General features: G+C 37.3%; 2 protein-coding genes across 6 annotated transcripts in view; one reads left to right on the top strand and one right to left on the bottom strand.

Annotated features, from left to right (window-relative positions):
* Positions 1-27,935, top strand: part of LOC142539404 (uncharacterized) — a 62,698-nt gene that overhangs the window by 15,598 nt on the left and 19,165 nt on the right. For all 5 annotated transcript variants that reach the window (XM_075644838.1, XM_075644841.1, XM_075644840.1 and 2 more), the window contains 17 exons: positions 2,994-3,063; positions 4,013-4,076; positions 12,940-13,088; positions 13,203-13,330; positions 13,413-13,470; positions 13,646-13,743; positions 14,852-14,936; positions 15,070-15,135; positions 15,219-15,278; positions 15,598-15,684; positions 15,781-15,967; positions 20,303-20,346; positions 20,418-20,549; positions 20,651-20,779; positions 20,943-20,995; positions 21,067-21,115; positions 21,551-21,609. In XM_075644838.1, the coding sequence (XP_075500953.1) occupies positions 2,994-3,063; positions 4,013-4,076; positions 12,940-13,088; positions 13,203-13,330; positions 13,413-13,470; positions 13,646-13,743; positions 14,852-14,936; positions 15,070-15,135; positions 15,219-15,278; positions 15,598-15,684; positions 15,781-15,967; positions 20,303-20,346; positions 20,418-20,549; positions 20,651-20,779; positions 20,943-20,995; positions 21,067-21,115; positions 21,551-21,609 (1,518 nt within the window). The remainder of the gene's footprint in view (positions 1-2,993; positions 3,064-4,012; positions 4,077-12,939; positions 13,089-13,202; positions 13,331-13,412; positions 13,471-13,645; positions 13,744-14,851; positions 14,937-15,069; positions 15,136-15,218; positions 15,279-15,597; positions 15,685-15,780; positions 15,968-20,302; positions 20,347-20,417; positions 20,550-20,650; positions 20,780-20,942; positions 20,996-21,066; positions 21,116-21,550; positions 21,610-27,935) is intronic.
* LOC142539405 (uncharacterized) lies at positions 7,494-10,530 on the bottom strand. Its single transcript, XM_075644843.1, has 2 exons — positions 10,050-10,530; positions 7,494-9,973 (listed from the first exon to the last, which is right to left on the bottom strand). The coding sequence occupies exons 1-2, from the start codon at positions 10,468-10,470 to the stop codon at positions 9,783-9,785; spliced, it is 612 nt and encodes a 203-aa protein (XP_075500958.1). The 5' UTR covers positions 10,471-10,530; the 3' UTR covers positions 7,494-9,782.

Here is a 27,935-nt window from a genome sequence, read left to right as displayed (position 1 = left end):
ATTTGTGTTATGATCCTTTTCTTTCAACCATTTCGGTTTCGTCTTTTGATGATCTATTTGGTTCTTTCGACACAATAGTTCTTCTAAGCCATACTTGGCTTTCCTTATCTCAATTGCTAACTTATCTGACCCCTGACCCTCACTCTCTTTCTCATCCAACTGTCAAATTTTATTTTCAGCTCCAAATATTTCACTCCTACATCCCCGAAAACCTCTTTTTTCGATTGAATAAGATCTCTCTTTATGACTTTAAGTTTCCTCATAAATTTATATCTCTCCCAACGCTGAAGATCTAAGTTGTCCCACCAAGATAAAAATGATGGTTTAAAACTTTTATGATCTAACCACACCTTCTTAAATCTAAATGGTGACGGACCCCACTTTACCCTTGAACTATTTAAAACAACTGTAAAATGATCTGATGTGATTCTGGGTAAGATTGACCAATTAAACTTTGCATTCAACAGGGGTGGATCATGCAGTTCCAATTCGCTAACCAACATATTAGAACACTTCATGCTAGTAGTGAGGGACTTACTGTTCATCTTTTCATTCAACGGTCCTACGACATTAAAATCCACACTACGCACCAGTTCTCACCACAAATTACTCTCTACCTTGCCAATTCATCCCAAAACGCTTGTCTATCTCTCGGATTACAAGATCCATAAACTACTGAAAACCACCACCTGGTATCACCATTCTTTTCAATTTGAACCGAAACAATCATGTTATCCCTAACGAAATTAATATAGAATTCCACACTTCCAAGGTACCCTGATTTACCTATAGCTGTTAGTAATACCCACTCAACGAACCCGGACTTCCACAAGCTTGCAATAAATCTTCTATCCACCGATTCTTTTTTGATTTCTTGATTAATAACTATGTCCCACTTCTCTTTACGCAAGATTGTTCTAATTAGTCTCCTACGCCTACCCGAACCTCATCCTCTAATATTCCAAGACAAGATCTTCATTTCGCCGACGACACACTATTCTTTGCGAGGAATGAGGACCACATAAGGTTTTTGGTTTTAGTAGTGAGATCATTCGGGTTTATGTCTGGATTAAAAATAAATTTTGAAAAAAGTGCATTGATGGGTATCAACTCTGAAGCAAGTGAGGTTGAGTTGTTGGCACAAAAAATTGGATGTGGTAAGGAGAGTTGGCCTATTAAATATTTGGGAATGCCTCTAGGTGGAAATCCATTGAAAGAATCGTTTTGGGAACCGATTGTGACTAAGGTTGCCAAAAAATTGGCAAGTTGGAAAAAAGCTTTTTTGTCAAGAGGAGGAAGATTGACTTTGATATCATCGGTTTTGAATTCTATTCCGATATACCACTTGTCTCTCTTTAGAATGCCAAACTTTATTGCAGAAATGATTGAAAGGATTTCAAGAAATTTTTTTTTGGGATGGAGCGGATGGAGATGTTCATAGCCATTTGGTTGCGTGGAAGCAAGTGTGTAAACCTAAGGAAAAGGGGGGGTTAGGCGTTGGAAATATCATTTTGAGAAATAAGTCAATGATGGGGAAGTGGTGGTGGAGATTTTGTACCGAAGAAGGAACTCTTTGGAAGAAGATCATTGTGAGTTTATATGGGTTTCAAGAAAACGGGTGGGATGCGGGTTTGGTGAGAAATGTTACGTTCAAGCGCCCTTGGAAATTTATTTCACGAATTTACCCGACTTTTCAGCGGCTTGTGTCGGCAAAGGTGAGGGGGGTAATAAGGTTAGATTTTTGGAAGATAAGTGGTTAGGGGATTCTTCGTTCAAAGAGCTATTCCCTGCTTTATTTCAGTTGTCATCACTTCATAATATGCCAATTTCTCAATATTCTGTTTTCGATAGCCAATTAAATACTCAATCTTGGGATTTTCATTTTAGGAGGGAAGTCAGAGATGATGAACTAATCCAGTTGACCGAGTTAGTAGTATTGATAGAGAGTGTGAGGTTGGTAGAGGGGGTAGAGGATTATCGAGTGTGGCAAGGGGATTCATCTGGTGTGTTCACGGTCAAATCATTCTTCGAGTCTTTTTTTCCAAGTACGAACTTTCCACTTTTTCCTCTTACTGACCACATTTGGAAGGTTCCGGTACCGATAAAAATACAGGTGTTTTCATGGATATCTACCCAGGGTAAGCTACCGACCTCGGAGATGATGCAATTAAAGTGGCCCTCGATGAATATTTCTCCGAGTTGGTTTGTGCTGTGTAGGAATGACTCAGAAACTCAAGATCATATGCTCATCCATTGTCCATTCTCGTGCGGTTTGTGGGCTAAGGCGTTGAAAGAACTTCAGCTAGTATGGGTGATGCCGGAATCAACCGACAGGTTATTTGCTATGGACCTTGGTCAGCAGACAGGTATCAGGGGAAAAACTTTCTGGCGGGTTGTTGTTCACTGCATCTGCTGGTTCGTTTGGCTCGAAAGAAACAGAAGAATATTTGATGAAAAGGAAGAATCACGAGAACAGTGCTGGGAAAGAATAAAGATAGCGGTAGCACTGTGGGTTGGCACTCACGAAGACTTCAAGAATGTCTCCATACTTGATATTTGGCGAGATTGGGCTCTTGTTTATCATTAAGTATTAAAGTTTTGTGTAGATTCTCATTTAGTGGATCACTAGTCCACTAATGTAATTGACACTTAATTATTAATAAAATATCGTTTCTTATAAAAAAAAAATTCAACTTTTTCAACCCCCTGGATTTGTTGTCCCTCGACCTACTCCCTACTTGATTCCCTAATAGCACATTCTCAATCCCCATCCTGGATAAACAATGCTTCAAATTACGGAAGCTTTGCATTCTGTTTTTCTTTTCTTTAATGGCGTTAACTTGATGTAGAGGACCATTTGTGAAGCGCTTAATTGAAGTAAACTCTTGGGTTGTTTTAGCTTTGTATTCTTGCTTTTCAGCTGTAATTTTTTCCTTGGAGATAAAGAGCAGTTTGCTTAGTTTTATATATTTAATAACTTTTGTGTATTGTAGGCATCCCAACAACTCAAATGTGGTTGAGGGAATGGTGAAAGCTCTTGCTGGAGTTGTTTCTAGTGTGCAGGTGAAACATGCACTTTTTAGTTATTGAAGTTGATATGTATCAAATTTTCTTGCTGCATTCAGATTTCACTCTGTAATGTTATTTATGTTGTTTTGGTGCTGCATTCAGATTTTACTCTGTAATGTTATTTATGTTGTTTTGGTCTTGTCATCATCATCATCATCATCATCATCATCATCATTATTTTTTATACTTTCTAAAGGAGTGTTTGCTGACCACTATGTTGGTGAGGAATTCAACAACGGGTTGCGCATGGAGCTATTGAAATTCTAGAGATTTTGACTGTATAACCCTCTGAAATAGTTACTGGTGGCAATATAATGATGTCACCAGGTCTTCTTGCAAATTATAACACCTCTTCTTTTGTTTTTAACATATTAACTCGTTGAAGCATATTCTCTTTAAAGAATTATTCGGAAAAAATAATTACATTTTTAAATTTAGAGTCTTAGATATCTTTTTGTGTTCATTACTTTTGTAATTTTCTCGAGACAGTGCGGAAAAAGTTGCATCTTCATGGTGATTGCACTTCGTTTTATTTTAGACTTTGCAACATCTGGGATTTAGGTTTCATAAATCAGCTAAATTCAAGTCATCCTCTGTCCTTTTTATGTCAAAATTTCCTATTTTCTACTAAGCAAAACTGTTACTGAGATATTGTCATTTTGATCTAATCCTTGAAAATTTGGAATTGATTCTGTTAGCAAAGACTTTAAGCTGTAGGTTTCTGTTGGGATCATATTTAATAAAGTATTTGCCTTTGATTTCATACCTTTCTATTCCCCTAGTTGATGTATTCATTCTTAGACGTTGAAGTCTCCATTCCAGTTGATTTCTGTTTATTTTCATTATTATTTTTCTTGGATGTTATGTGAAGCCATCCTGTAGTATTTTACTGTTCCACTTTGACACTCATGGATCCAAATAACAAAATATGGTGTGCGTGCAGTACCTAGAAACTGGCGAGGAGAGCCTTGCTGCTGTTGCTGGTATGTTTAGCAGCAAAGCCAAAGGTAATACGTAACATAGAATGCACCAATTATAATGGAGTGATTATGTGACTGGTTTTATGGATGTATACACAAGTTTGTGCTTGATACAGTTTATGATCTAATTTGCGCTTTATTGCATCTATACATTGAATAAATTTTCATCAGAAAACTAATCATGTATTTCTGCACACAGATTTTTTTATGAATCATCTCTTGGCTTGGTAACAATAATTTTTTTGTAGTGGCGACTTGGACGACTAAGCTGCCAAGTTTAATTACTTATTTATTTCAGACTTAGTTAGGGATTGAAATTTTATATGGTCATGACGGTAGTGTGGTAGTGTTTTTTCGATCTCCCTTGTAACACGCTTTGCTGGATTACTCATCCGCTTCTACTGTAAACCCCTCTATTATTGTAATAAAGTCTAGTTTTCTATCCAAAAAAATATACAGTGATATGTTCTTAAAGACAAAAAATTTTCGATGTGCTAATTATCATTTACTTCATCCTCATTATTTAGTATCGTGATTGTTAGCCCTAGTCACTCTAATTGTGAAGGGATGTACAAGGTAATATTTGGGGCCTAATGAAAAAAAATAGAATGAAATTATTCTCGTGTTTATTTCACACTCAATGTACAAAGTTAAATAGGATACAATGGGTAAATCAAATCAAAAATATTAAGAAGTCAAAAATATTATCTAGTTAATTCGAAGTATTAATTTATCCTATCAAATTCGAATCAAATATCCTTCAATATTTATCTAATTTACACTCCCTTTCAAGTTTGACTGTAAATGTTGATGAGACGAAGTTTGCTAGCAAGGAATTTGTGATTTTGTTCCAACAACCTTTTGTGAGTTGATCAGCTTGTTGATGAGATATGGATACATGTTCCATACTGATAATCCTTCATCTAACTTTCCTTAATGAACCGTCGATCTACTTCTACATGCTAAGTTCGGTCATGATGAACTGGATTGTGAGCTATGGTAATGGTTGATTTGTTGTCACAATAGAGATGCACAAGTCTTTGTACTTTTTTTAGTTATCTGACCACTCTCTTAATCCATACGAGTTCACATACTCCATGTGCCATGGCTCTGTACTCGGCTCCTGCACTGCTTCTTGCAGCGATTGACGGTTTTTTGCTTCGCCAAGTTTCTAGATTTCCCCATACAAGTGTACAATACCCTGATGTTGATTTTTTGTTAGCAATTGAACCAGCCCAACCTCAATGTGTGAATGCTCTTACATTTCGATCATCATTTTTTGCCAAAATAGGCCTCTTCCAGGTGTTTGATTCAGATATTTCAAGATTATATGAACTGCATTATGGTGACCTTGACACGACGATTGAGGATCCATTGTCGGTTCTTGCTCTTGTTGCTGATTGGGATTCACAATGTCTTTACTTTCCTAAAATTTTTTTCGTCTGGAGTAGACTTGCATGGGTGTGCCGTCAGAAAATGGGGTCTGGTCTGATATGACAGTGCCATAGGTTTGCGTTGAATCGGGATAGAGAACCGTAGTCCGTAGTAGTGTCCAAGCTAATACCAAGAAGAGGAGGAATGTCGTTACAAGATTCATTTGATTACCCCCTCAAAGTGAAGTTGGGGAGAAAACAAGTGTGTCCTCAAAGATGGTGACATCACGTGACACAAAAGTATTTTTTGGTTTGGGGACAATAATACCCTTCTTTGTAGGACAGTAGCCAATAAAAACTTTTGATAGCTCGAGAATCAAGTTTAATGTTAATGTGAGCATGGAGATGGACAAAAGCTATGAACCCAAATGTTTTGAGTGGAAGTTGTTGTGATGTATAGATATGGGGACACTGTTGTCTTTCTTATTAATCGTCTACCCAGTTGACCACTCCAATTCCCAAAATCCCCTTATCTCTACTCACTAACAATGTTCACATATCTCTACATCCCAACAATTTCTACTCAAAACCTTTGGGTGCACAACCTTTGTCCATCTCCATACTTTCAATCACAGTAAACTTGATCATCGAGCTATCAGAAGTCTTTATTGGCTAATTTCCTACAAAGAAGGGTTATTATTGTTAGTGTCCCCAAACCAAAAATAATCCTATGTGCCACGTGATGCCGCTTTATTTGAGAACACACTTGTTTTCTTCCCAACTTCACATCGAGGGGGAATTCAGATGAAGCTTTTTGGGACATTCCTCCCCTTCTTGGTAGTATTGTGGACATTACTATGGTTCCCTATCCCGATTCAACACGAACCAATGGCACTGTCTCATCAGAAACCGTGAGCCTGTGAGAATCTCATCCCCCATAGATATTTTGGAATACTCATTGTGAAATGATGTCACGTAGCCACGTGCACCTTAACAAGTGAGAGTTTTTCCTTTCTACTTCCTTTTGTTGTTGAGTATCAACACATGAACTATGGTGTATAATCCCACTTGCAGCCATATATTTCCCAATAACGTAATTGAAGTATTCCTTGCCATCATCGGTTCTTAAGGTGCGAGAATGGAATTGGGCTGAATCATTTTGTGGAAGGTTTTGAAGACTGTGCTTGTCTAATAAGCATGCATAATTAAACTTGATAACAACAATCAAAGAACGAAAACCTAATAACTTAATCGTCTTACAATTCAAACGAAAACAGAACAATAATTTTAGTCTTAAATGTTAATACAATTATATCAAAATCATAACACTCACGTGAATACGAGAAACCAAATAAAACCTCCACTAGATCATCATCGAAACCCAACTGCTTTGGCCGTCCAACCTAAGACCTGCCCCATGGAATGACATGTCCAAGATGAAAACAAGGACATTAGCGACAATCACCCAATACGAGAATGTACGAGTGTACAAACCGATATGATGCATGTGAAATGCAGTATGCTCATATATCAAGGATCAAGTCAAGAATCACATTCTCAGTCTAGAGACGCCTGCGTGTGTAGTCTCTGATCTGCCAAAGACTTGTTTTTCATCATCAATACGTGGACCTACAATGTCCAGGGTCATTAGATCTTGTGGGCCCCGTTGAACACTGTAGCTCTCGATACCCAACCATCCACAATACAGCGGCCCCTTTGAACAGTGTAGCTCTCGATACCCAACCACCCACAATACAGAACAAGGCTGAACGGCCCAAATAAACGAGGTATATCTCAAAATATATCAGGCCCAACGTGATATGTCATGCATAATATGTCAAAGTAGTAAACCATGTATCATGCAAATGATAAATATGCAACATATAAGTGTGTATACTACGCTTGGATATCACAATCAGTACATTACGTACCTCTCTAAAACAATCTGATAGAAAGTCTACTCGTCTGGACCTAGACAATAACAACATACTGAAATCACTAACATGCCAGATCCAAAATCAGTAAACATGCTTCAAATTCTTCCTAATATCCTTAAATCACTATTTGAGGGACTTTTTGTGGGACGGGGCAGACGGGGACACGCATTGTCATGTTGTTGGCTGGGAACAGGTTACTAAACCAAAGGACAGAGGAGGATTGGGTTTGGGGAATATTTGTTTAAGAAATAGAGCATTGTTGGGGAAATGGTGGTGGAGAGGGTCTGTGGAAAGAGAGCCGTTGTGGAAAAAAGTAATAACAAGCATTTATGGTCTCCAAGATAATGGTTGGGATGCAGGGTTGGCAAGGAACGCAACATTTAGAAGCCCGTGGAAATTTATCTCTCGGTCTTACCCGACATTTCATCTATTTGTAGGTGCGGTGTTAAGAGAGGGCAATGTGATTCGGTTTTGGGAAGATGTTTGGGAGGGGGGAGTCGTTTCGAGAGCGTTTTCCTTCTATTTTTAGGATTTGCTCCACTACTAATAAACCAATCAATAGCTTTTTGGTAGCGCAATCCAGTGGACTCAATCCTATCTTTCATTGGGACATCCGTTTTAGAAGTTTAAATGAGGTCGAAGTGGGTGAGTTCGCTAACCTTTTAGGTGTTCTAGACAAGGTTAGATTACAGAGGGTTGTGGGGGATTTTAGAGTCTGGTTGGGAGACCCATAGTTGTCAAAAGCGCGAGGCGCAAAAAAGCGCTCAAGTGTCTTGGGGCTTCAAGCGCAAAGCGCACGCTTTACGGAAAAAAGCGCAATAAACAAAATATTATCAAAAAAATAAAAATAAAATAAAGAGTCTTTGAAAATGTGATAGATGAAATATCAAATGTCATTATATTCGTCATCTTCCAAATCTACGTCACGCCACAATAAACAAAATATTATCAATAAAATAAAAAGTTTTTCAAATTTTGATAGATGAAACATCAAATGTCATTATAATCGTCATCTTCATCTTCCAAATCTACGTCATCAGCCCTATCACTTGATTTGTATCCATCGGTATCTTCTTCTTCTTCAGTTTCAACATCAATGTTGATCTCTTCTTCATCCACTTCATCCACAAGACTAGTTCGAGCTGAAGATTGCTTTCTTTTTGCTGAAGTGGATGATGACGCTTCTTTTGAAGTAAATGCATTTCGAGATCGAAAGTCATATGCACTTTCACTAACCCCAACCGCTTGTGCTACATCACTCCAACGCAAATCATCATCTTCAAAGACCAAATCGTTATCATCATTCTTATTATCACTATCATCCAACTTTCCCAACAACCATTCGTTACTATCATCTATTTCTGACAAAAAAATAGGATCAATCTTATCTTGCATGACGTATCTTCGCCTCAACGCTCTGTTGTATTTGATATATACCAAATCATTCAATCATTGTTGAGACAACCTATTTCTTTTTTTAGAATGATCTGCCAAAAAAATAGAAAGTAAGAAGTTAGGTTCATACTCCATAATATAAAATTTAATATGTAAAAAAAACTTCTAACTTACATGTTCAAATACACTCCAATTACGTTCACAACCTGAAGAAGAGCATGTGAGGTACAAAATCTTCATTGCAAATGTTTTTAATTCAGGTGTTGATGCACCATAAGAAGACCACCAATCAGTTTGAAAGTTGAAACACAAAAAAATATAAGATTAAATTTCTTATCATTCAAAGTTTGTATCTATACTATGAGTAATGTTTGGGAAATAAATTAATATTGCACTAAATATTATTTACCTGGTGATTTTGAAGCTCTTTGTCTAATAGCCATGGGTAAACCAAAAAGTCCTTCTGTTTTTTTGTATTTATCCAATTGAGTTGTAATCTTATCTTGTAAATCATCACCTCGCACCAATCTAGCTATGCATTTGTACAGACCCTCGAACACTTCTTCATCATTTTCTATGTCAGGATTTGAGTAAAAAAACTCAGGATTTAAGAAATATCCAGCCGCATGAAAAGGATGATGGAGTTGAACATTCCATCTTTTGTCGATGATTTCAAAAATACCACGATATTTCTCTTCATTATTATTAAATGATGCAGCGATAGCTTCTTTGGCTCTGTCCATTGCCTCATAGATGTAACCCATTGGGGACCTTTTTTCACCGTCTACTAGCCGCAATACTTTCAGCAATGGGCCGCCAACTTTTAATGCAAAAACTGTAGTTTTCCAAAAAGAAGGCATCAATATCACTTCTGCAACACGTTTTCCAGCCACCTCTCTAGTATATCGACTTTTTGCCCACTTTTCAGATGTAAACATCTTTCTCAGATTTGCTTGTTGAACTTGAAACCGCTTTAAAGTCAAAAAAGCAGTTGCGAAACGATTCTTTGCAGTTCTTACAATGTCTCTCTATCCAGTAAACTCCCTCATCATACTCAACAATTGTGGTCTATTGTAAATATAACCATTCACCATTAATGCCCGTTCATGCAATTTTTTGAGGTTAGGAATTTTGAATATTTCCTCAAGCATCAAATCTAAGCAATGAGCTGCGCATGGAGTCCAATACAAGTGTGGAAAATTGTTTTCCAAAAGACGACCTTAAAATATGAAGTAAATTTACTTTAAAAATTGAAAAATTAGATTTTTAATTCAATTTGCAATTTAAAATATTACCTGCTCTAACATTGCAGCTTGCATCATCTTTTACAACCTGAACCACGTTCTGTTCTCCAATTCGATTCACAAATTTAGAAAGTAACTCATACATCTTATCAGCAGTGTGAGAATAACTTGAAGCATCCACCGATTCAACAAATATGCTTCCTTTAGGACCATTTACCAAAAAATTTATAAGAGTTCTACTTTTTTTATCCGTCCACCCATCTGCCATGATTGTACAACCATACCTAGCATGATCTTCTTCGTGTGATTTGAGAAGCAGGTTCGTATTTGCCAACTCCTTCTTCAAATACTTAACTCTTACTTCATGATACGATGGAGGTTTCATTCCCACTCCAAATGTCCCAATAGCATCAATAAAAGGTTGCAAAGAATCATATTTAACAGCATTAAAAGAAATTCCGGCATCATACATCCACGTAGCAAATTTCTGAATCGCATATTCTCTTAATTTCTTTTTATTTTCATCATATGGACCTTTATTTTTAGCACGTCTCTGTTTGACAATTTCTTCAACATCTTTCGCAAAATAAAGATCAATAGGCCCTGCTTGTTTACACCTTTTACCCGAGGACATTGGTCGTTTCCCTTTCATTTTAGTTTGAATATCATCCTCATCTTCTTCCAAATCAACAATATCATCTAAATGTGGAATATCATCTATTTGATTCTTCAAAACACTCTTTTTTTGCATGAACCTTTTAATTTCTTCTTTAACATGCTCCGGACACTTTGGACAAGCTTTCACATTTCTATTGCCCCCAACTAAATGTAGCTTGTGTCGATAAATCCCACCATTTGTTATTTTACCACAAAAAGAACAACATACAATATTTGGATTTTTAGGATCCGGAAGTGTTGCATAATTCCAAGCAATGTCCTTTCGATTTGATGGAATTGTTGTGTTTGACATGTTTAAATACTGAAATATAAAAACAAATCACCTAATATATTATTAAAAATAAAAAACACAATTTGTAATTTTAAACAAAAATTCCTAAAATTATGGTTTAGTGGTTTACCAACTGATTAGCAAATGAGAAGCGGCGGCGTAGAGGCGGCGGCGGCGACAAGGCAGAGGCAGAGAAGACTCACGCACAAATGCAACAGTAGACTTCAGAGGCAGACAACGTAACGATAGGGATTTTAATATAAATGGGCTGGGCTTTTCTTTGGAGCTGGACTTGGGCTAAATTTTGACTTGGAAAATATTTAAAAAACAAAAGTGGGCTGAAGCGCAATTGGATCGCTCAGAATTTCTCAGGCCAAGCGCACTGAAGCGTGCGCTTGATCCACCTGCTGTTCCGAAGCGCAGCTAGGTCGCCTCGTCTCGCTTCGCGCTTAAGCGAGCGAGGCAAGCGCTTTTCACAACTATGGGGAGACCATTCAGGTCTGTTCTCTGTTCGATCCTTTTATTATTCCTTCTTTCCTTTTTCATCTTTCCCTTATTTTCCTTACTTTGATAATATCTGGAAAGTACCAATCCCTCATAAAGTTCAGGTTTTCTCGTGGATTGTGGCTCTGGGAAAATTACCCACTTGTGATTCGATGCAAAGAAGGTGGCCTCTATTTATGTTATGTCCGCATTGGTGCACTTTATGTCAGAAGCACGAAGAAAATCTGGATCACTTGGTGCATTGCTCTTTTTCAAAAGATATTTGGACAAAAGTTTTGCTAGAGTTGGGTTTTCAGTGGGTATTTCCGAGGTGGGTTGTAGATATGATCATCATGGAGCCGGGAGGAGTTCCAAGCAGAAAATTTATGACCTTCTGGCACGTTATGATACACTGTACGCTTTGGTCTATATGGTTGGAGAGAAATCAAAGAATATTTTAAGAGGTTTCGGAGACAGCGGACGAAGTCTGGGAGAAGATTAAGTTCAGGGTTGCGAGTTGGACAATAAATATTAAAGACTTTAATCATTTGTCTATTTCTGATTTGATTAGGGATTGGAAATATGTATGGGCATGAAGTTACTAGGATAGTACGTTCTAAGTTGGGATACCTCTATTCGTGCGGATTACTCATCCGCTAGTATTGTAAAACTTTATCTATTAATAAAATCTAGTTTCTTATCAAAATAAAAAAAAAGCTTTAGAATTATACCTACGTCGTCGTTAGCCCATTGATGATGTCTCGATATGTGTGTCCCAGTTCACTGACTTTTCGAGTCGACACTAGATCCGAACTTCCCGATACTAAACTGCCCTAGAATTGGCCAAAAACCTTGTGTATATGGCTAGAACTCGATTGAGAGAAGTTGAGGGAAAGTGTTGTAGGAAACAAATTAGCTTCTATTTATAGGCTGCATCCGGTCTAGTTCAGAAGATCAAAGCTCAATCTTATCTGCCACATGTAATAATGACATTCATCTAATTGGATTTCTCGAGATAACGTAATCTGAATTAGATTGGGTGGTTCATTTTAAATTTGGTGGATCCCAAAATACCGATCCTCAATTAATCAATTCGTTAATAATACTTAATTAACAACTCTTTAATCATGTCCAAATTAGTATTTCATTCAAATAAGGATTTGGGTCTTTAACCACTTTAACCCCTGTTGAAAGAACGATGTAGAAGCTAGGGTGAAAAAATGGCATCGACACACAAAATGAACCTTATGCCTCCTGTACCATGAAAAAGAGAAAATGAAATTATTCTCGTGTTTATTTCACACGTAATGTACATCTTTAAATATGATACAATGGGTAAATAATAATAAGATAAAAAATATAAAAAGTCAAAAATATTATCCTACCTAATTTAAAATATTAATTTTTCCTATCAAATCAAAGAAAATAAATTATCCTATGAAATCCAAATCAAATATCACCCAATATTTACACAATGTTTATTTAATTCTACACTTATCATTGTGGCAGGTCTCGAGTGGAGCTTGGATACTGATGCATCAAATGCTGCTGTGTTGGTTGCAAGTGAAGCACATGCAATAACTTTGGCAATTGAGGGTCTACTGGGAGTTGTTTTCACTGTTGCAACTCTGACCGATGAAGCAGTGGATGATGGTGAGGTGAGACTTGGAGCCAATGTATCTAGCCAGTTATATTACTTTTTTTGTGAATCTTACTTCAAATGCCTTTATGATCCTCTTTCTTGTTATATATTTTTATCTGGTTGCGATCAGCTTGAGTCTCCCAGATGTGATATTGATCCACCCACGAAGTGTACTGGGATAACTGCAGAGCTTTGTGTGTCAATGGTTGATTCAATGTGGTTAATAATACTTGATGCTTTGTCTCTGATTTTGACAAAGTACGTAAATTTTTCTCTAACATCATATTGGTCTTCATGCTCTTGGAATTTATGCTCTTCTGATTTTAGATTGTTGTTTTAGGTCACAAGGGGAGGCTATTATATTGGAAATATTGAAGGGTTACCAGGCATTTACTCAGGTTGTTATGTTCTTCCAAACTTGTTGACTTACTCTCTCTCTATATATGTGTGTGTGTGTGCATCCTAAAGCATTAGACTGCTCCATGTTCTCTTTATTTCTTAATTTCATTAGCAATAGGTATTAATTTATACTAAGCTACTTCAGCATGTTATTTTTTTATCATGATTGTGCAGGCATGTGGAGTTCTTCGTGCGGTAGAACCTTTAAATTCGTTTCTTGCATCCCTTTGCAAGTTCACAATTTACATCCCCAATGAAGCTGAAAAGAGGAGGTATGTTTGTTGAAAAACTTATACCATATGAACCATTATAATGAGGTGCTGAAAACTGAGAAATAGGAGAGCATAGCTGCAGAGTCTATCCTTGTTCACCTCTATGTCGATATCATGTCTATTCGGATAGGTTAGAGATATGGCGATATAATGATGTTCCATGAGGACAGACTCATGAAAACTCCCATGACTGGGCGTGAATTTGAGCATAGTCGAGCTCGAGTATATCATAGGTGAGCTCAAGTACTATGCTACTCAAGCTTGACGCCTTGACGTGAAAAGTTCAATACTAGAGCTTGAGGGGGAAAAACATAGACGAGAGGTTGAGGATTTGCATGTTCTCTTACATTTCTCTAGCAATTTGTTCTCATTATGAAAAGTGATCCGTAATTGACTTATAAGCAAGGTTCTAAATAGCGTGAAGCGTCCCAAGCGTGGATGTCGAGCTCCAAGCTTTTCAAGCTTAAGCGAGATTAGCACGGGCTTAAGCGTGAAAAAGTATTTTTTATCTTTAGTGTAATTGTAATTATCTCAAACCAATAAATAGATAAAATAATACATAACTATGATAAATTTAAGTCTGATACATTAATTCTCATATTTATAAAAACATAAAAATCTCAAAATTATAATCTTTTTTTGTTTTTGCAACTAGACTACATTAAAAATTGCTAAATATTTGTCAAATTATTGTCAGACACGCTTAATCATAATTAAAATTAAAAAATCAATATCTAAATTATAAACCTAATTTATTATTTTAAAATAAAAAAACATACCTTCAAAATAAAAAAATTAAAAAATAAACAGATGCGATTGATTGTGCTTAAGTACGCTTAATTAAACGTCTAGTTTGACCGCTTTTTTCCGCTTTTCTCGAAGCGGGGTGTTTTTGTCGAGCTTCAAGCTTAAGCGTGCTTTAGAACACTGCTTATAAGAAATGGTGTCAAATGCCTCCTTTGTTCTAAAGTCCTTGCTTTAGGAATTTTTTGTTCATTATATCTGGAATAAAGTGTCAAATGCCTCCTTTGTTCTAAAATCCTTGCTTTAGGAATTTTTTGTTCATTATATCTGGAATAACCAGTGCTTATTGATGTCTTATTTCCAGTATAATACTATATCCTAGTTCAAAACGGGTTGAACAATTAGTCGACCAGCGAGAAGGCATTGTTCTCACTCCAAAAAACGTGCAGGTTTATTTGGTTTTCTCATTTATAATTCACTTTATATCGATCAACTTTGTATTGAAGGTGTACTCCCCAAGCTCCATTTGATAAATTTCTCTCCTAGTTGGTTTATGGTATGTTGTCATAATTGCACAAACAGGCTCTGAGGACGCTCTTCAACATAGCTCATAGATTACAGAATGTATTAGGTCATTCATGGGTTCTGGTAAGTTAGTCAAGCTGTTTATATCCAATTGAAAGATAGTCAAGTTTTAATCCCTGCTATTTGTTTTACCTTTGCAATTATAGGTCTTGGAAACTCTATCTGCTCTTGACCGAGCTATTCATTCTCCACACGCAACAACACAGGTATTACGTAAATCAAAATCAAGGACTGTGTCGGGCAATTTTTTGTTAACGCCACTTTCAAACAGTTATGTTGACATCAACATGATAGAAAATGTCTGGATATACTGCAGTGAAATTGACCTTGCAGTTGCTCCATTTTCTGCCACTGCTTCTTAATTTATATAATCTTTGTTAGGATTGTTCACAATTTATGACTCATAATAACCAATTTCTCTTTGTTGGGACTTGGGTACTGTATTTATAATTGTTATACTGTTTTGAAGTTCTCGTAGCTTGATGCTTAACCTCTCACTGAATTTTGGTATTTTCAACAATGTAGGAGGTTTCCTCAGCTGTCCCAAATCTAACTAGAGATTCATCTGGGCAATATAGTGATTTTAACATTCTCTCTTCGCTCAACTCCCAGGTTGTTTGTTTGACTTGTATGTTATATATTTAACATCTTTTATGTACAGAAATCTGATTGTTCACATCCGTGGCTCCCCTCACCCCTCCCAATCAGCTGTTCGAGAGCTCGGCACTAATGCATGTATCTGCTGTTCAATCGCTACTTTCTGCTCTGCGCCAGTTGTTGCGTCAATACATATCAACAACTTCGAGTAGCTTTGGGCAGTCTTCAAATCAAAAAATTGGAAGCATTAGTTTTTCAGTGGAGAGAATACTCTCTATCCTCGTCAATAATCTTCACAGTATGTGGGTAAATTAATTTCACAGGAATTTCTTTGTTCCTTTTTTGCCTTTCTTCAACCTTCTATAAATATTTTTATGGTTATCCATGTGAGTTTTGGGATTGCGAAAAAAATCATCTGTTTCTAAATTATACTTCTGACAATGTTGAAATATTATGTGGAAAATAAAACGTGCAGTTTCTTTACTTTCGGATCCTTAAAGGTGTAAATACTAAAAGAGTGATGAGTCTGGTGACTCACTTTATTGTTGTACATTTTTTCTTTTTTCTTCCATTGCTCAAATTTTTTGATTAAATAGGTATTTATTGGGTTCAGGTGACTCACTTTATTGTTGTACATTTTTTCTTTTTTCTTCCATTGCCCAAATTTGTTGATTAAATAGGTATTTATTGGGTTCATGAAAATTGTAACTTTCCATATTTGCAGATTGTAAAGTATACTAAGAATACCAAATAAGCTCACATGCAAAATGGTAGTAAAATCCTCATCCCGATGATGTAATAAAAATATTCCTTGAAAGTCTTTGAATGTTATTTTTTTTTGATAGGAAACATTACTTATATTATAAAAATAGATAAATGTGTTACAGACATAGCGGATGAGTAATCCGCGACATATAACTATGCTAGGACAATCGTCAAGACAATACAAACTGCCAATCCCTAACAATATCTGAAACGGATAAGTGATTAAACTCCGTGAGCTTCGTTGTCTAAGTTGCAACCCTGAATTTGAACATCTCCCATACTTCTTCCACGGATGCGTTCTCGTCTTTGAATATTCTGTTATTTCTCTCGAGCCAGATCGACCAAAAAGTGCAATGAATGACTAAAAACCAGAATCTGTTAACTTTGTCCCTGTTGGAATTCCGGGTTCAATAATGAACATGTCTCATGCCTTTCTCGGAAATACCCACTCAAAACTCAACTCTTGCATCACCTTTATCCATATTCCTCTCAAAAAAGAACAATGTAGGAGTAAGTGATCCTGATTTTCGTCATGGTTGTGATAAAGTGCACCATTGCGGACTTAATACACAGCTTGGCCATCTTCTTTGCACCGAGTCTGAAGTCGGAAGTTTGCCCAAAGCCACAATCCACGAGAATATCTGAACTTTTTGCGGGAGCGGAATTTTCCAGATATGATCATAACATGAGAAGAGGGGAAAAGTGGTAATGGGAAAGAAAGAGTCGTAAAAAGAACGGACTGAAAAAATACCCGAAGAATCACCCAACCAAACCCTGAAATCCTCTGCTGTCAACTCTAATCTGACTGCATCTAAGAATCCTAGTAGGTTAGCAAAGTCCCCCAACTCAATCTCATTTAGATGTCTTCTAAAATGCACATCCCATCGAAATGTCTGACTGACCCCTATATCTACAACCTTTTTTTTTTTTTTATAAGAAACGATATTTTATTAATGATATGTTAAGAACAAATTACATCAGTGGACGAGTGGTCCACTATCATGAAGTACATAACATGAAATTGTTTTAATGATACACAAAAGCCCAATCTCGCAATATATCAAATATCGAGACATTCTTGAAGTCTTCATGAGTGCCGATCCACATAACTACTGCGAGCCTGATTTGTTCCCAACAATACACAACCTCTAAGAAACTACGAATAGGTTTATTAGTCTTGGTGCATATCCGAAACAAAGATAGAATCGTTCTTTGAGCGAAGGACTCCCTCCCCCCCAAACATCATCCCAGAACCGAATGAAATTGCCCTGTCTTAAAACCGTCCTAGTCAAAAGATGAAATGCCGGGTAAGAACGAGAAATAAATTTCCACGGGAAGTCATACCCATTGTCATGAAGGCCATAAATGCTCTTTATAGTTTTTTTCCACAACGTCTCCCTTTCCTTTGTACCTCTCCACCACCATTTCCCTAGCAAAGCTCTATTCCTTAAACAAACATTCCCCAAACCCAGCCCTCCCATGACCTTGGGTTTACAAACCTGCTCCCATCCAACTACATGACAATATGTGTCCCCGTCCGCTCCATCCAACAAAAAATCCCTCATCAATTTTTCCAACTTTTTTGCCACTTGACTTGGTACTCTAAACAACGACATGAAGTATGATGGTAATGCGCTCAACACCGATTTAATCAAAGTAAGTCGACCCCCCCTTGATAGGAACACCTTCTTCCAACTTGAAAGTTTTTTAGCCATTTTCGATATTGCCGGTTCCCAAAATTCCAAGCTCATAGGCTTTCCTCCCAAAGGAACCCCAAGATACTTAATTGGCCAATCATCTTTTTTGCATCCAATTGCTTACGCCAAACCAACCACTTCCTCATCCCCAAAATTAATCCCCAACACCACACTTTTTTCTAAACTTATTTTCAAACCCGATTTAAGCCCGAATAATTTTATTATTTGCACTAATGCCATCACATGCCTTTCAGATTGGACAAAGAATAACGTATCGTCCGCAAATTGGATATGCGAAATTTCTAGGTTTCCCTTACCCATTACAAATCCTCTTATTTCGTTCAATTCCTTTGCTTTGTCGACCAACCTCCCCAGAACATCAACGACTAGGTTAAAAAGAAAAGGGGATAAAGGATCCCCTTGTCGAATGCCTCTCTCCTCCATAAATTTTCCCCTCGGCTTACCGTTGATAAAAATTGAGAATGAAACATTAGACACGCCCTGATTCACCTCCTCCATCTATCTTCAAAACCTTTATTTTGTAATACAAAATCAAGAAATCTCTAGTCGACGCTGTCATAGGCTTTTTCCAAATCAACTTTAAGTACCCAACCCTTCTTCTTCTTCCTGCGGTACTCCTCAACCACTTCATTATCCACGAGGCAATAGTCCAGAATCTGTCTCCCTTTGATAAAAGCACACTGGTTCTCTGCAATGGTACCGCTCAAGACTTTCTTCATTCTATTTGTCAAAACTTTGGCTAGTATCTTTTACAAGCTCGTTGTCAAGCTAATTGGCCTAAAGTCGTTGACCTTGATTGCGTCTTGTTTCTTCTGAATGAGGCAAATATATGTTTCGTTTGTAATGCCAATAACAACCCCTCCTTCATAAAATTCAGCAAACACCTTCATCAAATCCCCCTTAACCGTATCCCAATTCTTTTGGAAAAATGCCAATGTGAACCCGTCCAGCCTTGGAGCTTTGCATATGTCACTCTCAAACACCGCCTTCTTTATCTCTTCCTCCGAGAAAGGATTCTCCAACTCCCCCGCTTCAAGCGCATCCAAAGGGCACCATTCTAACCCATCAAAGCCTCCCCCATCCCCTTCCAATTTCCTATACAGTTTCTTAAAATAATTGACAATGTTTTCCTCAATCTGTCCATCCTTTTCATGAGTTCCTTAGCTCAATGCTTTTCTTTTTTGCCACAAATTGTCATTATTTTACAAGATTGTAAAATTACACTACTTTAAAGTCGTGGAAAAAAGTCAGTATTATTTTTGACGTAAATATGGAATAATGTGTTTTATCGTTAATATTTCCAGGAGGAATATATTTAATCATACTATCTAATAAAAACAAAAAGTTTGTTGTGTTCAAAGGTGAATATTCATTTGTTGCAAGTTTTCCATTTAGATTTAGTACTCGCATTTAAATTTCTTGCAACCCAAAGCCACTATGAGTCAGTCCAACATTATTTATTTTTAATTCTTAATCGGGTACCCGATCTGGTTATTCTGTTAGCATTTTACTACGCGAAGTCCTCCCCAATTAAGAATAGTCGGGTTCAGGTTTGAATGCCCGAACTACCCTATAATTTCAATCTGATCGGGTTTGGGTCGGGACCCGAACTACCCTGCCCGATTGCCCACCCGAACCTTTTGGATGGTTCTTTAACAATTGGTACCTTTTTGGTATACTACACAGGATTGTAAAATATCACGTTTCTATTTTCATCAAGATTTAGATTTACATATGGAATTACTGCAGTTAATAATGAGTTGACAGTATTGATCCATTTTGTGAGCTATGATATGAAATACCAACAAGGTTCAGCTAAAATCAATTCCCAATATTCTGGCTCCAATTGGAAGGCTCAATGGTTCTTTTGTGAGTTGTTGATAGATTTATCAATCGGATAAGAATTTATACTCAGTGAAATTAATTCAAGCAACAAAGGCTTACTTTTAGTTTTAGCTGAGAAGCGAACCTTTGGCTCAAAATGTCAAGGTAGGGCTGACCAGAGTAAGATGTGGTTTACATGTGTTTAAAACATATTTTGGCTTTAAAGTTTTACAGTATGGGCTCAGCTTGGCTCCAAGAAGTGTAGTATCGTGAGAAATCATGTATTTGTGCACCTGAATTTTTGTATGTTTGTCTACTTTTGACAGGGGTGGAACCATTATGGGAAGAAGTAGTTGGCCACTTCCTCGAGGTAATCTCTTTAATACTAATACACGCATTTGGTATGTGCACTTTTCTTGATAACCGGTGTGTGTTTTGCAGCTCTCTGAGTGTTCCAATCAGCAACTACAAAATATGGCCCTCGATGCATTGGATAAATCCATATGTGCCGTTTTAGGTTCTGATCAGTTCCAAGAGCGTTCTTCACCTAAATCTGTTGATGCATCAAAAGATGTAAGAACTTTATTTGTTTCCCCTATAAAGCCCATTCTTCAAATTCTTTGGTGTGACATAGTGGTTTTTAACATATAATCTCCTCAAATTTTCTCTGGAAGCATACCGACTATTCAAAGTTGAGATCACTGGAATGTGCTGTCATCTCTCCACTAAATAGTCTCTATTGTTCATCTCAAAGTATTGATGTTCGGATAGGATCTCTGAAGATTCTTCTGCACGTTTTGGAGGTAAGTTTTTGGTCTTTGTTTGATAGAACTTCCTCTTTTATTGGATTTTATATAAACCATGCCATTGCTCTAACTCTTATCTTTTTATGATTTTACGACTCTTATCTTTTTATGATTTTCACGAAATTGCAACTGTTTTTGGCTTGAATTAATGATTTTGCAGAGGCATGGAGAGAAGTTGCGCTATAGTTGGCCATATATTCTTGAGATGTTGAGGTGTTTTGTTGTTACAGATTCCTTTTTGTGATCATGTAAGATTAATTACTAAAACTCTCCAACATTCCCAGGTCAGTTGCTGATGCGTCAGAGAAAGATCTCATCACACTTGGATTCCAGGTGACAAAAAAGCATCAAAAGCATTGATTCTAGAATGTTTCATTTCATTTCAGTTTTTTTTTTTAGTTTTTAAAATTTTTTCGAAGTGTTTCTATGTTGGGTGAGTTGGTTAATATTCGACGATAACTTTGTATGGGCTCATTTAATTTGGAGCAACAGTGGACCAAAATGACCACACTTACCTTGCCTACTCACAAATTGCGCTTCAACTATGTTTAGCTGTGATATTTGGATTTTGTATCGATGTCTTCAAGTTTTTTACCAAATGTGAAATTGTCTGGTGGAATGCCTTTTATTTGGGTCCATGCATGTTAAAGTTTTGCTCTCAATTTCTGTATCTTTCTTTTTTTGTTTGTTTGTAATTCTTCGCATTAATATGGATTCTAGATGTTCAAGGGTATTCCTGATCTGCCTTTTACTCTTCTTTCTCTGTAGAGTCTTCGTGTAATCATGAACGATGGGCTCCCCACTGTACCTACTGATTGCCTCCCGGTGTAAGTTTCACTATTCCTTTAGTTTCTGGATTGTTGCGTCATTTCCTTGACATTCTGTAAGTCGTAACATGATGATTATTTCTGCGCTCTTATTGTTAGATTGTGGGGGCTTAGGTTCTAGATGCCTATGTCTTTAAAAAATAATCTGACGAATCTCGACTTTCTTGGGAGGAAAATAGTGGTTGCTCCAGAAAGCGAACACTGGATAGCATTTTTGGATTAACCTTTAAAGCAGAGATACGAACAAACAGTGAACATGATAACTAGAGGACAAATATCTAAGTCTTGCCGAATCCCCCTCATCGAGGAGTCACTTGAAATGTGTATGAAATAAAATGAACAGACAAATATCTAAGTCTAGCTGAATCCCTGAAACAATAGCATAATGATTGATTGACTGTCTTGAAAACATTTTTTTTCAAACAACCCACCTTTATTGAATGTTCAGAAATACTGTACATAGGAGAGGACAAGGCCAACAGCTCCCAATAACTGAGGTACAGCACAAAAAAGATTACTAAATGCACTAAATGATAACAACCAGATATCATTAAGAGATCTCGGAAGAAGTACTTAAATATGGGCACCCTTTCCGGTCAAGCTTGCATGGACCTTTGATGTTGCTGGAAAACATATTCTCTGAAAATAAACAAAACCATCTCTCTTCGAAGGCTGCCCAAAGCAACCACAACAGAGTTCCCTTTCCAATAAATGTGAGTATGATGGACTAGGAATTCTTGGAGAATGGATCAAATTCTAATTAAGACGTGATTTACTTCCCAAACCAATGATCACATTTTGTGAGTAATGAAACAAGCGAGTCTATCTCTAATGATACCACCAATGGAAGAGTTTACTGGATTTCCATGAGAGCAGCTGTGGTATCAAGTTTAAACGAGCCAAACTGCGTTTTGATGCATCTAATCACAATCACACGAGTAATTCTTTCCATAGCAACTAAGATTCCCCAAGCTTTGGAGAATTGGAAGGAACCACGGAAGAATGTTGGGGAAAAATCAAGTTCACAACAGCAAACTGGATTCGAGCGAATAAAAATTTTCAGGGATTGTCTACATTTGATATTTTGAGAGATTGGTCATATGTGTATTGCTAGAAAATAGCTAGTTCATGGCAGTGGATCACTAGTCCACTTCTTGTACTGTAAAATTCTACTATTAATAATATTGATATGTTTCTTATAAAAAAAAAAAGATTCCCCAAGTTTTGGCAGTTGGTGAGAAGCCTCTCCGATTCTTAAATCTGTACATCCTCTATCAACACCAAGAGAAATACGAGTGATGAGATGGGATAGCTTGAATAATCTTTGAAGATTAGAGCTTGATATCCCGTGCTTAGAGTAATTGTGGGCCACACAAATAAACCAGATTATGAGAAAGAGTACTCTCCTTGATGTGCCCTTTCTGCCCTTTACCCTTGATCAAGCCTCCCAAGTTTCGAATCTGTCTTTTTTTTTTTTGATATGAAACAAAAATTTATTAAAAAAAGTAGGCCGGATTACAAAGGAGAGTAATCCACAATTCATGTTTACATATTTAAAAAACAGTTCTAAACTAATATCAGCAGCATACAAACTTCCAATCCCTAAGCAAATCAGAAATAAATAAGTGGTTAAATTCCGGCAATTTCGTGGTCCAAGTCGCAACCCTGAATTTGATCTTCGCCCATACGTCGTCCAAAGACTCCGCTGAATCTGTGAATATTCTATTGTTCCTCTCCAACCATATCGACCAAAAAATGGCGTGAACTACCAAATACCAAAAGCTTTTATTCATTTTCCCGTTGTGGAATACTGTCTCCATAAGAAACAAGTCCCGGGTTTTTTTGGAAAGGTCTAGTCGAAACCCAGCTCTTGTAGTACTTTTGTCCAAATTCCAGTCGAGAAAGAACAATGCAACAAAAGATGGTCTTGATTCTCCTCGTGTTTCCGGCATAAACTACACCATTGAGGGCATAATGCACAGCTAGACCACCTTTTTTGCAACGAATCGCAAGTGGGCAGTTTCCCCAAAGCCACTATCCACGAGAAGACTTGAACCTTGTGCGGGACCGGTAACTTCCAAATATTATAGTAATACGAGAATAAGGGGAAAATTGAACCCGGGGAAAATTGAACCCGGGAAGAAAAAATCATAGAAAGACCGAACAGAAAAAGACCCGGAAGAGTCCCCCATCCAAACTCTAAAATCATCCGTGCCCCGCTCCAATCTAACCGTGTCTAATACCCCTAAAAGATTACTGAATTCATCTAATTCTACCGCATTTAAAGCTTCCTGAAACGCACTTCCCAATGAAAGTCAGGATTGACTCGAAGATCGTTGACATCTAAAAAAGAACTGATCGGTTTATTAATCGAGGTGGAAATGTGAAACAGAGATGGAAAACTGATCATTGACATCCCAAGTTTCGAATCTGTCAAAATAAGAAACACAAAAAATCGAGCCAAATGTGTCCATTATAAATAACAATCTTGCTAAAAAAATGAAGATACGCTCCAACATTTCCTCACTTTGACAGCATTGCATTTAGGTGCAATGTGAAATCTCCGGGCTTCAAGGATGTCATCGACTACAATCCTACTGGCTAGGAACTTACAGTAGAAGGAAATGGACAAATGGTAGAGATAGTAAATTAGTCCAACATGGGGTATAGATAGTATTTAGTATTTACCTCCTCGAAGAACGAATAAGCTGCCAAACTGATTTGGCTGTAAAAAAGCCATTAGAACTATGTTTTCATATAACACCAAAGATTCCAAAATTGACCTGTATTATACAATCAATGTTTGTAAGAGTTTCTTAATAAGCCACCGGCCTTCTTTCCAGAAGAGATTATCCCTAACAACCCTTGGACCAGTCACCAATCACATACTGGTTAGAGGTCCTGCCAATAGCCAGGTATAGTCTCTAAAGCTGATATTCCCAGATGGTCATTGGCCTCCGTAAATATTTGTAGCATGATTTGTAATGCAGAGATTCATCTCTTATGCACGACCTTTGTGAACGCATTGTTGTTTTCCTCACCGTCTTGCTTAGTGTAAAGAAGAGATTTTATTGCACGACTGCAATAAAGAATACATACACATCTTTTTTTATTTCTCCCCCTCGATGTATCATATTTATGTGATATCTTTTTTTAAGGAAACAGAATTTTATTAATAAAATATATAAAAGATATTAATTATAAAAAGTGGACCAGAGATCCAAGCAAGATAAGGTAAAAACCGGAGTCATCTTTGCATAATATTTGATCGCTATACAAGTAGTCCGTGACCGAAAAAATCTTGAACTCCACATTCCTTCATAATCAACACGGAACCCTGAATTTTATCTTTGTCTCAACAATCTTCAAACGATTTTTCTTCATTGCCAAAAATCCTCCTATAGCCCACGAGAATACTTGAACCTTAAACGAAATCAGGCTTTCCAAATAGTATGATAAAGAGGAAATGAGAAAATAAAGATTCAAAGAAAGATTTCACTAAAAAAGGCCCCGAAGAATCCCAAATCCACTTTCGAATATCAACTCCTTCAATCAAACTTATCCCATCAAGGGACCCGAGCAGAACTCTCAAATCGTTCACCTCCTCATCCCTCAAGTCCGGTCGAAAGTTTCATGAAATATTGGGAAGGTTGGATAATGGATGGGAAAGAAAAAGTGGGAGATAAGCTGATTATGAACCAAAGAATTCTGAAATAAAGATGGAAAAGTTCTTGAAAAGAGGAATTCACCCACCGCCTTGTCGACCAATCTGTCCAAAACATCTACTACCAAATTAAACATCAAAGGGGAAAGTGGAAGTCCTTGTCTAAGCCTTTTTTCGCCATTGAATTTACCCCTCGGCCTACCATTGATGGGAATCGAGACACACACTCGAGAGGCATTGCTTGATCCACCTTCTCCACTCATCCCAAACACCCTTCTTAAGTGACATAAAATACAAGAAACTCAGCTCGACATTGTCATAAGCCTTCTCGAAATCAACCTTAAAAAACCACCCACTTCTTTTCTTAAACCTAAAGTTTTCCACCAGCTCATTTGCACTAAGACAATAGTATATAATCCGTCTTCCCTCAATAAAGCACACTGTGAGTCTGCTATTGTGAGAGACATTACCTTCTTTAATCTCTAGGACAACACTTTTGCAATAATCTTGTAAAGATTAGTGACTAACTTGATAGGATGTAAGTCTTTTATTTGAACATACCCTTGTTCTTTTGGTATTAAACATATGTATGTGTTCTTTTGGTATTAAACATATGTATGTTTCATTGGTTATGCCGTTGATAACCCCCCTCCCTTAAAAAATTCATTAAAAACCTTCATCAAGTCCCTTTTTATTATTTCCCAACACTCTTGGTAGACTTCCATTGTGAACCCATCTGGTTCCGGTGTTTTTGCCTCATCGCTTTCAAAGACTGTTTTCTTAATCTCCTCCTTTGAAAAAGGTCTCTCAAGCCTTAACCTAGACTCACAATCGATGGAGCTCCATTCCACGTCTTTTGTACCCCAACCCCCACCGTAAGTCTTGCTATACAGTTTTCGGAAAATTCTATTGAATCAAACTCAATCTGTTCTCCATCCGAAATAATCGATCCATTGGTCCGTTCCAATTTATTGATGGTTGACCTGCACATATGCTGGTTAAATGACGAATGGAAGAATTTGTATTGCAACCCCCCTCCCTCGTCCATTTAACCTTAAATTTTGGCCACCCATTTGGTTTTTTTATTATTTACAAAATAGCTCATCTAAGGCACATTTGGCTTCTCTTCTTTCATTTTCTAATAGTACTGACCCTGGCCCTCGCTCGCCTTCTCGTCCAACTCTTGAATTGTCTCTAACTCCACACATCTCACTTCGATATTTCCAGAAACCTCTTCGTTCCACTTCCTAAGATTTGATTTTATTTCCTTGAGCTTCATTATAAATTTGTACCCTTCCCAACCTGAAATCTTTACTATTCCACCAATGCGGTAATTTTTTCTTTAAATACTTATGATCTAGCCACACATTTTCGAATCTAAAAGGAGATGGACCCCAAATTCCCTTCGAGGTGTCTAGAATCAAAGGAAAATGATATGAGGTAATTCTAGGCAAGACTTGTTATCCACAAAAGGAAAAAGTTTCCAGTTACGCTCCTTGGAACAAAAACCTATCCAACCTACAACCAATAGGAGAAGGCCTCAAATTAGATCAAATATATTTGGCAATCAAAAGATGTGGGTCACACAACTCAAGTTCCTTAATCAAGGAATCAAAACAATCCATGCTAGTAGTCAAGGGTTTAATATCCAGTTTCTCATTTAATAATCTACCCACATTGAAATCCCACCCTACACACCGGCGTTGACCACAAATCACTCTCAGTCCTGCCAATTCATCCCAAAAGCTTGTCTTTCTCTCGGTTTGCATGGCCTGTAAACTGCTGAAAACTACCACTTAGTAACACCGTCCTTCTCAATTTCTATCGAGACTAAAACTCTCCTAACAGACTGTCCTTCATCGAGACCGATCTAGAATCCCACGCTACCAAAATACCCCATAATCTTCCAATTGCTAGTAACACTAACCACTCAATAAACCTAGATTTCCAAATGCTTGCAAGAAATCTCCTATCTACCCACTATCTTTTAATTTCTTGAATAACTATGATGTTCAGACTCTTTGCGTATAATTGCTCATATTAGCCCCTTACATCTACTCGAACCTCCTTCCCTAATGTTCAAAGATAAGATCTTCATTTAACCGCTTCGGAACCTATGTGAAACGACCCTCTCTCATAATTAATTTCAAATGTCAACCGATTTAACTTTGTGTTTTTTTTAAACAATGATCTACTCCCTTCTAAATTCATGAAGGGCACCTTCAACTGAGAAAGACAATCTCTTTTAACATCCCCCTACGAACAAGTGTCCTTAACCACTTCCACCCCTTGCACCAGCCTCGCTTGCTCACTCTCGAAAAAATTAGTATCCAAAACACCCGGCTTTTCAATCGCCAGTGAGTGTACATGACGTCCAACGAGTGAAAGATGGTTTAAGTGGAAAAGTGTTAAGATGAAAACTAGCCTCACCCGCTTTGGAGCCAAGAGAGTTCTCGTGGAACAGCCTATCTTTTCGAAAAGAACTTGGAGATGATGCAAATAAACCCCTAATATCCTCCATACCTGAAAAAGTCGGCGAGTTATTGTATGAGCTTAAGGATTTTAGGCTATCGGAGACGAGATTCAAAGTCCTCTACGGAACTAACTTCAGTCAAATCACGATGAATCCGTTCCTCGAAATTCCTTAGACCTCCACTAGCCG

Source organism: Primulina tabacum, chromosome 3, assembly GCF_025594145.1.
Source record: "Primulina tabacum isolate GXHZ01 chromosome 3, ASM2559414v2, whole genome shotgun sequence".
In the NCBI taxonomy this organism is placed as follows: domain Eukaryota; kingdom Viridiplantae; phylum Streptophyta; class Magnoliopsida; order Lamiales; family Gesneriaceae; genus Primulina; species Primulina tabacum.
This window is presented reverse-complemented; position numbering and strand designations above follow the sequence as displayed.

Bases quoted from the DNA above. Each gene is read 5' to 3' on its own strand.
- LOC142539405 (XM_075644843.1), bottom strand. From the start codon at position 10,470: ATGTATGATGCCGGAATTTCTTTTAATGCTGTTAAATATGATTCTTTG. The intron at 9,974-10,049 runs GTAATATTTTAA...TCATATTTTAAG, and splicing joins AAGCTGCAATGTTAGAGCAG to GTCGTCTTTTGGAAAACAAT.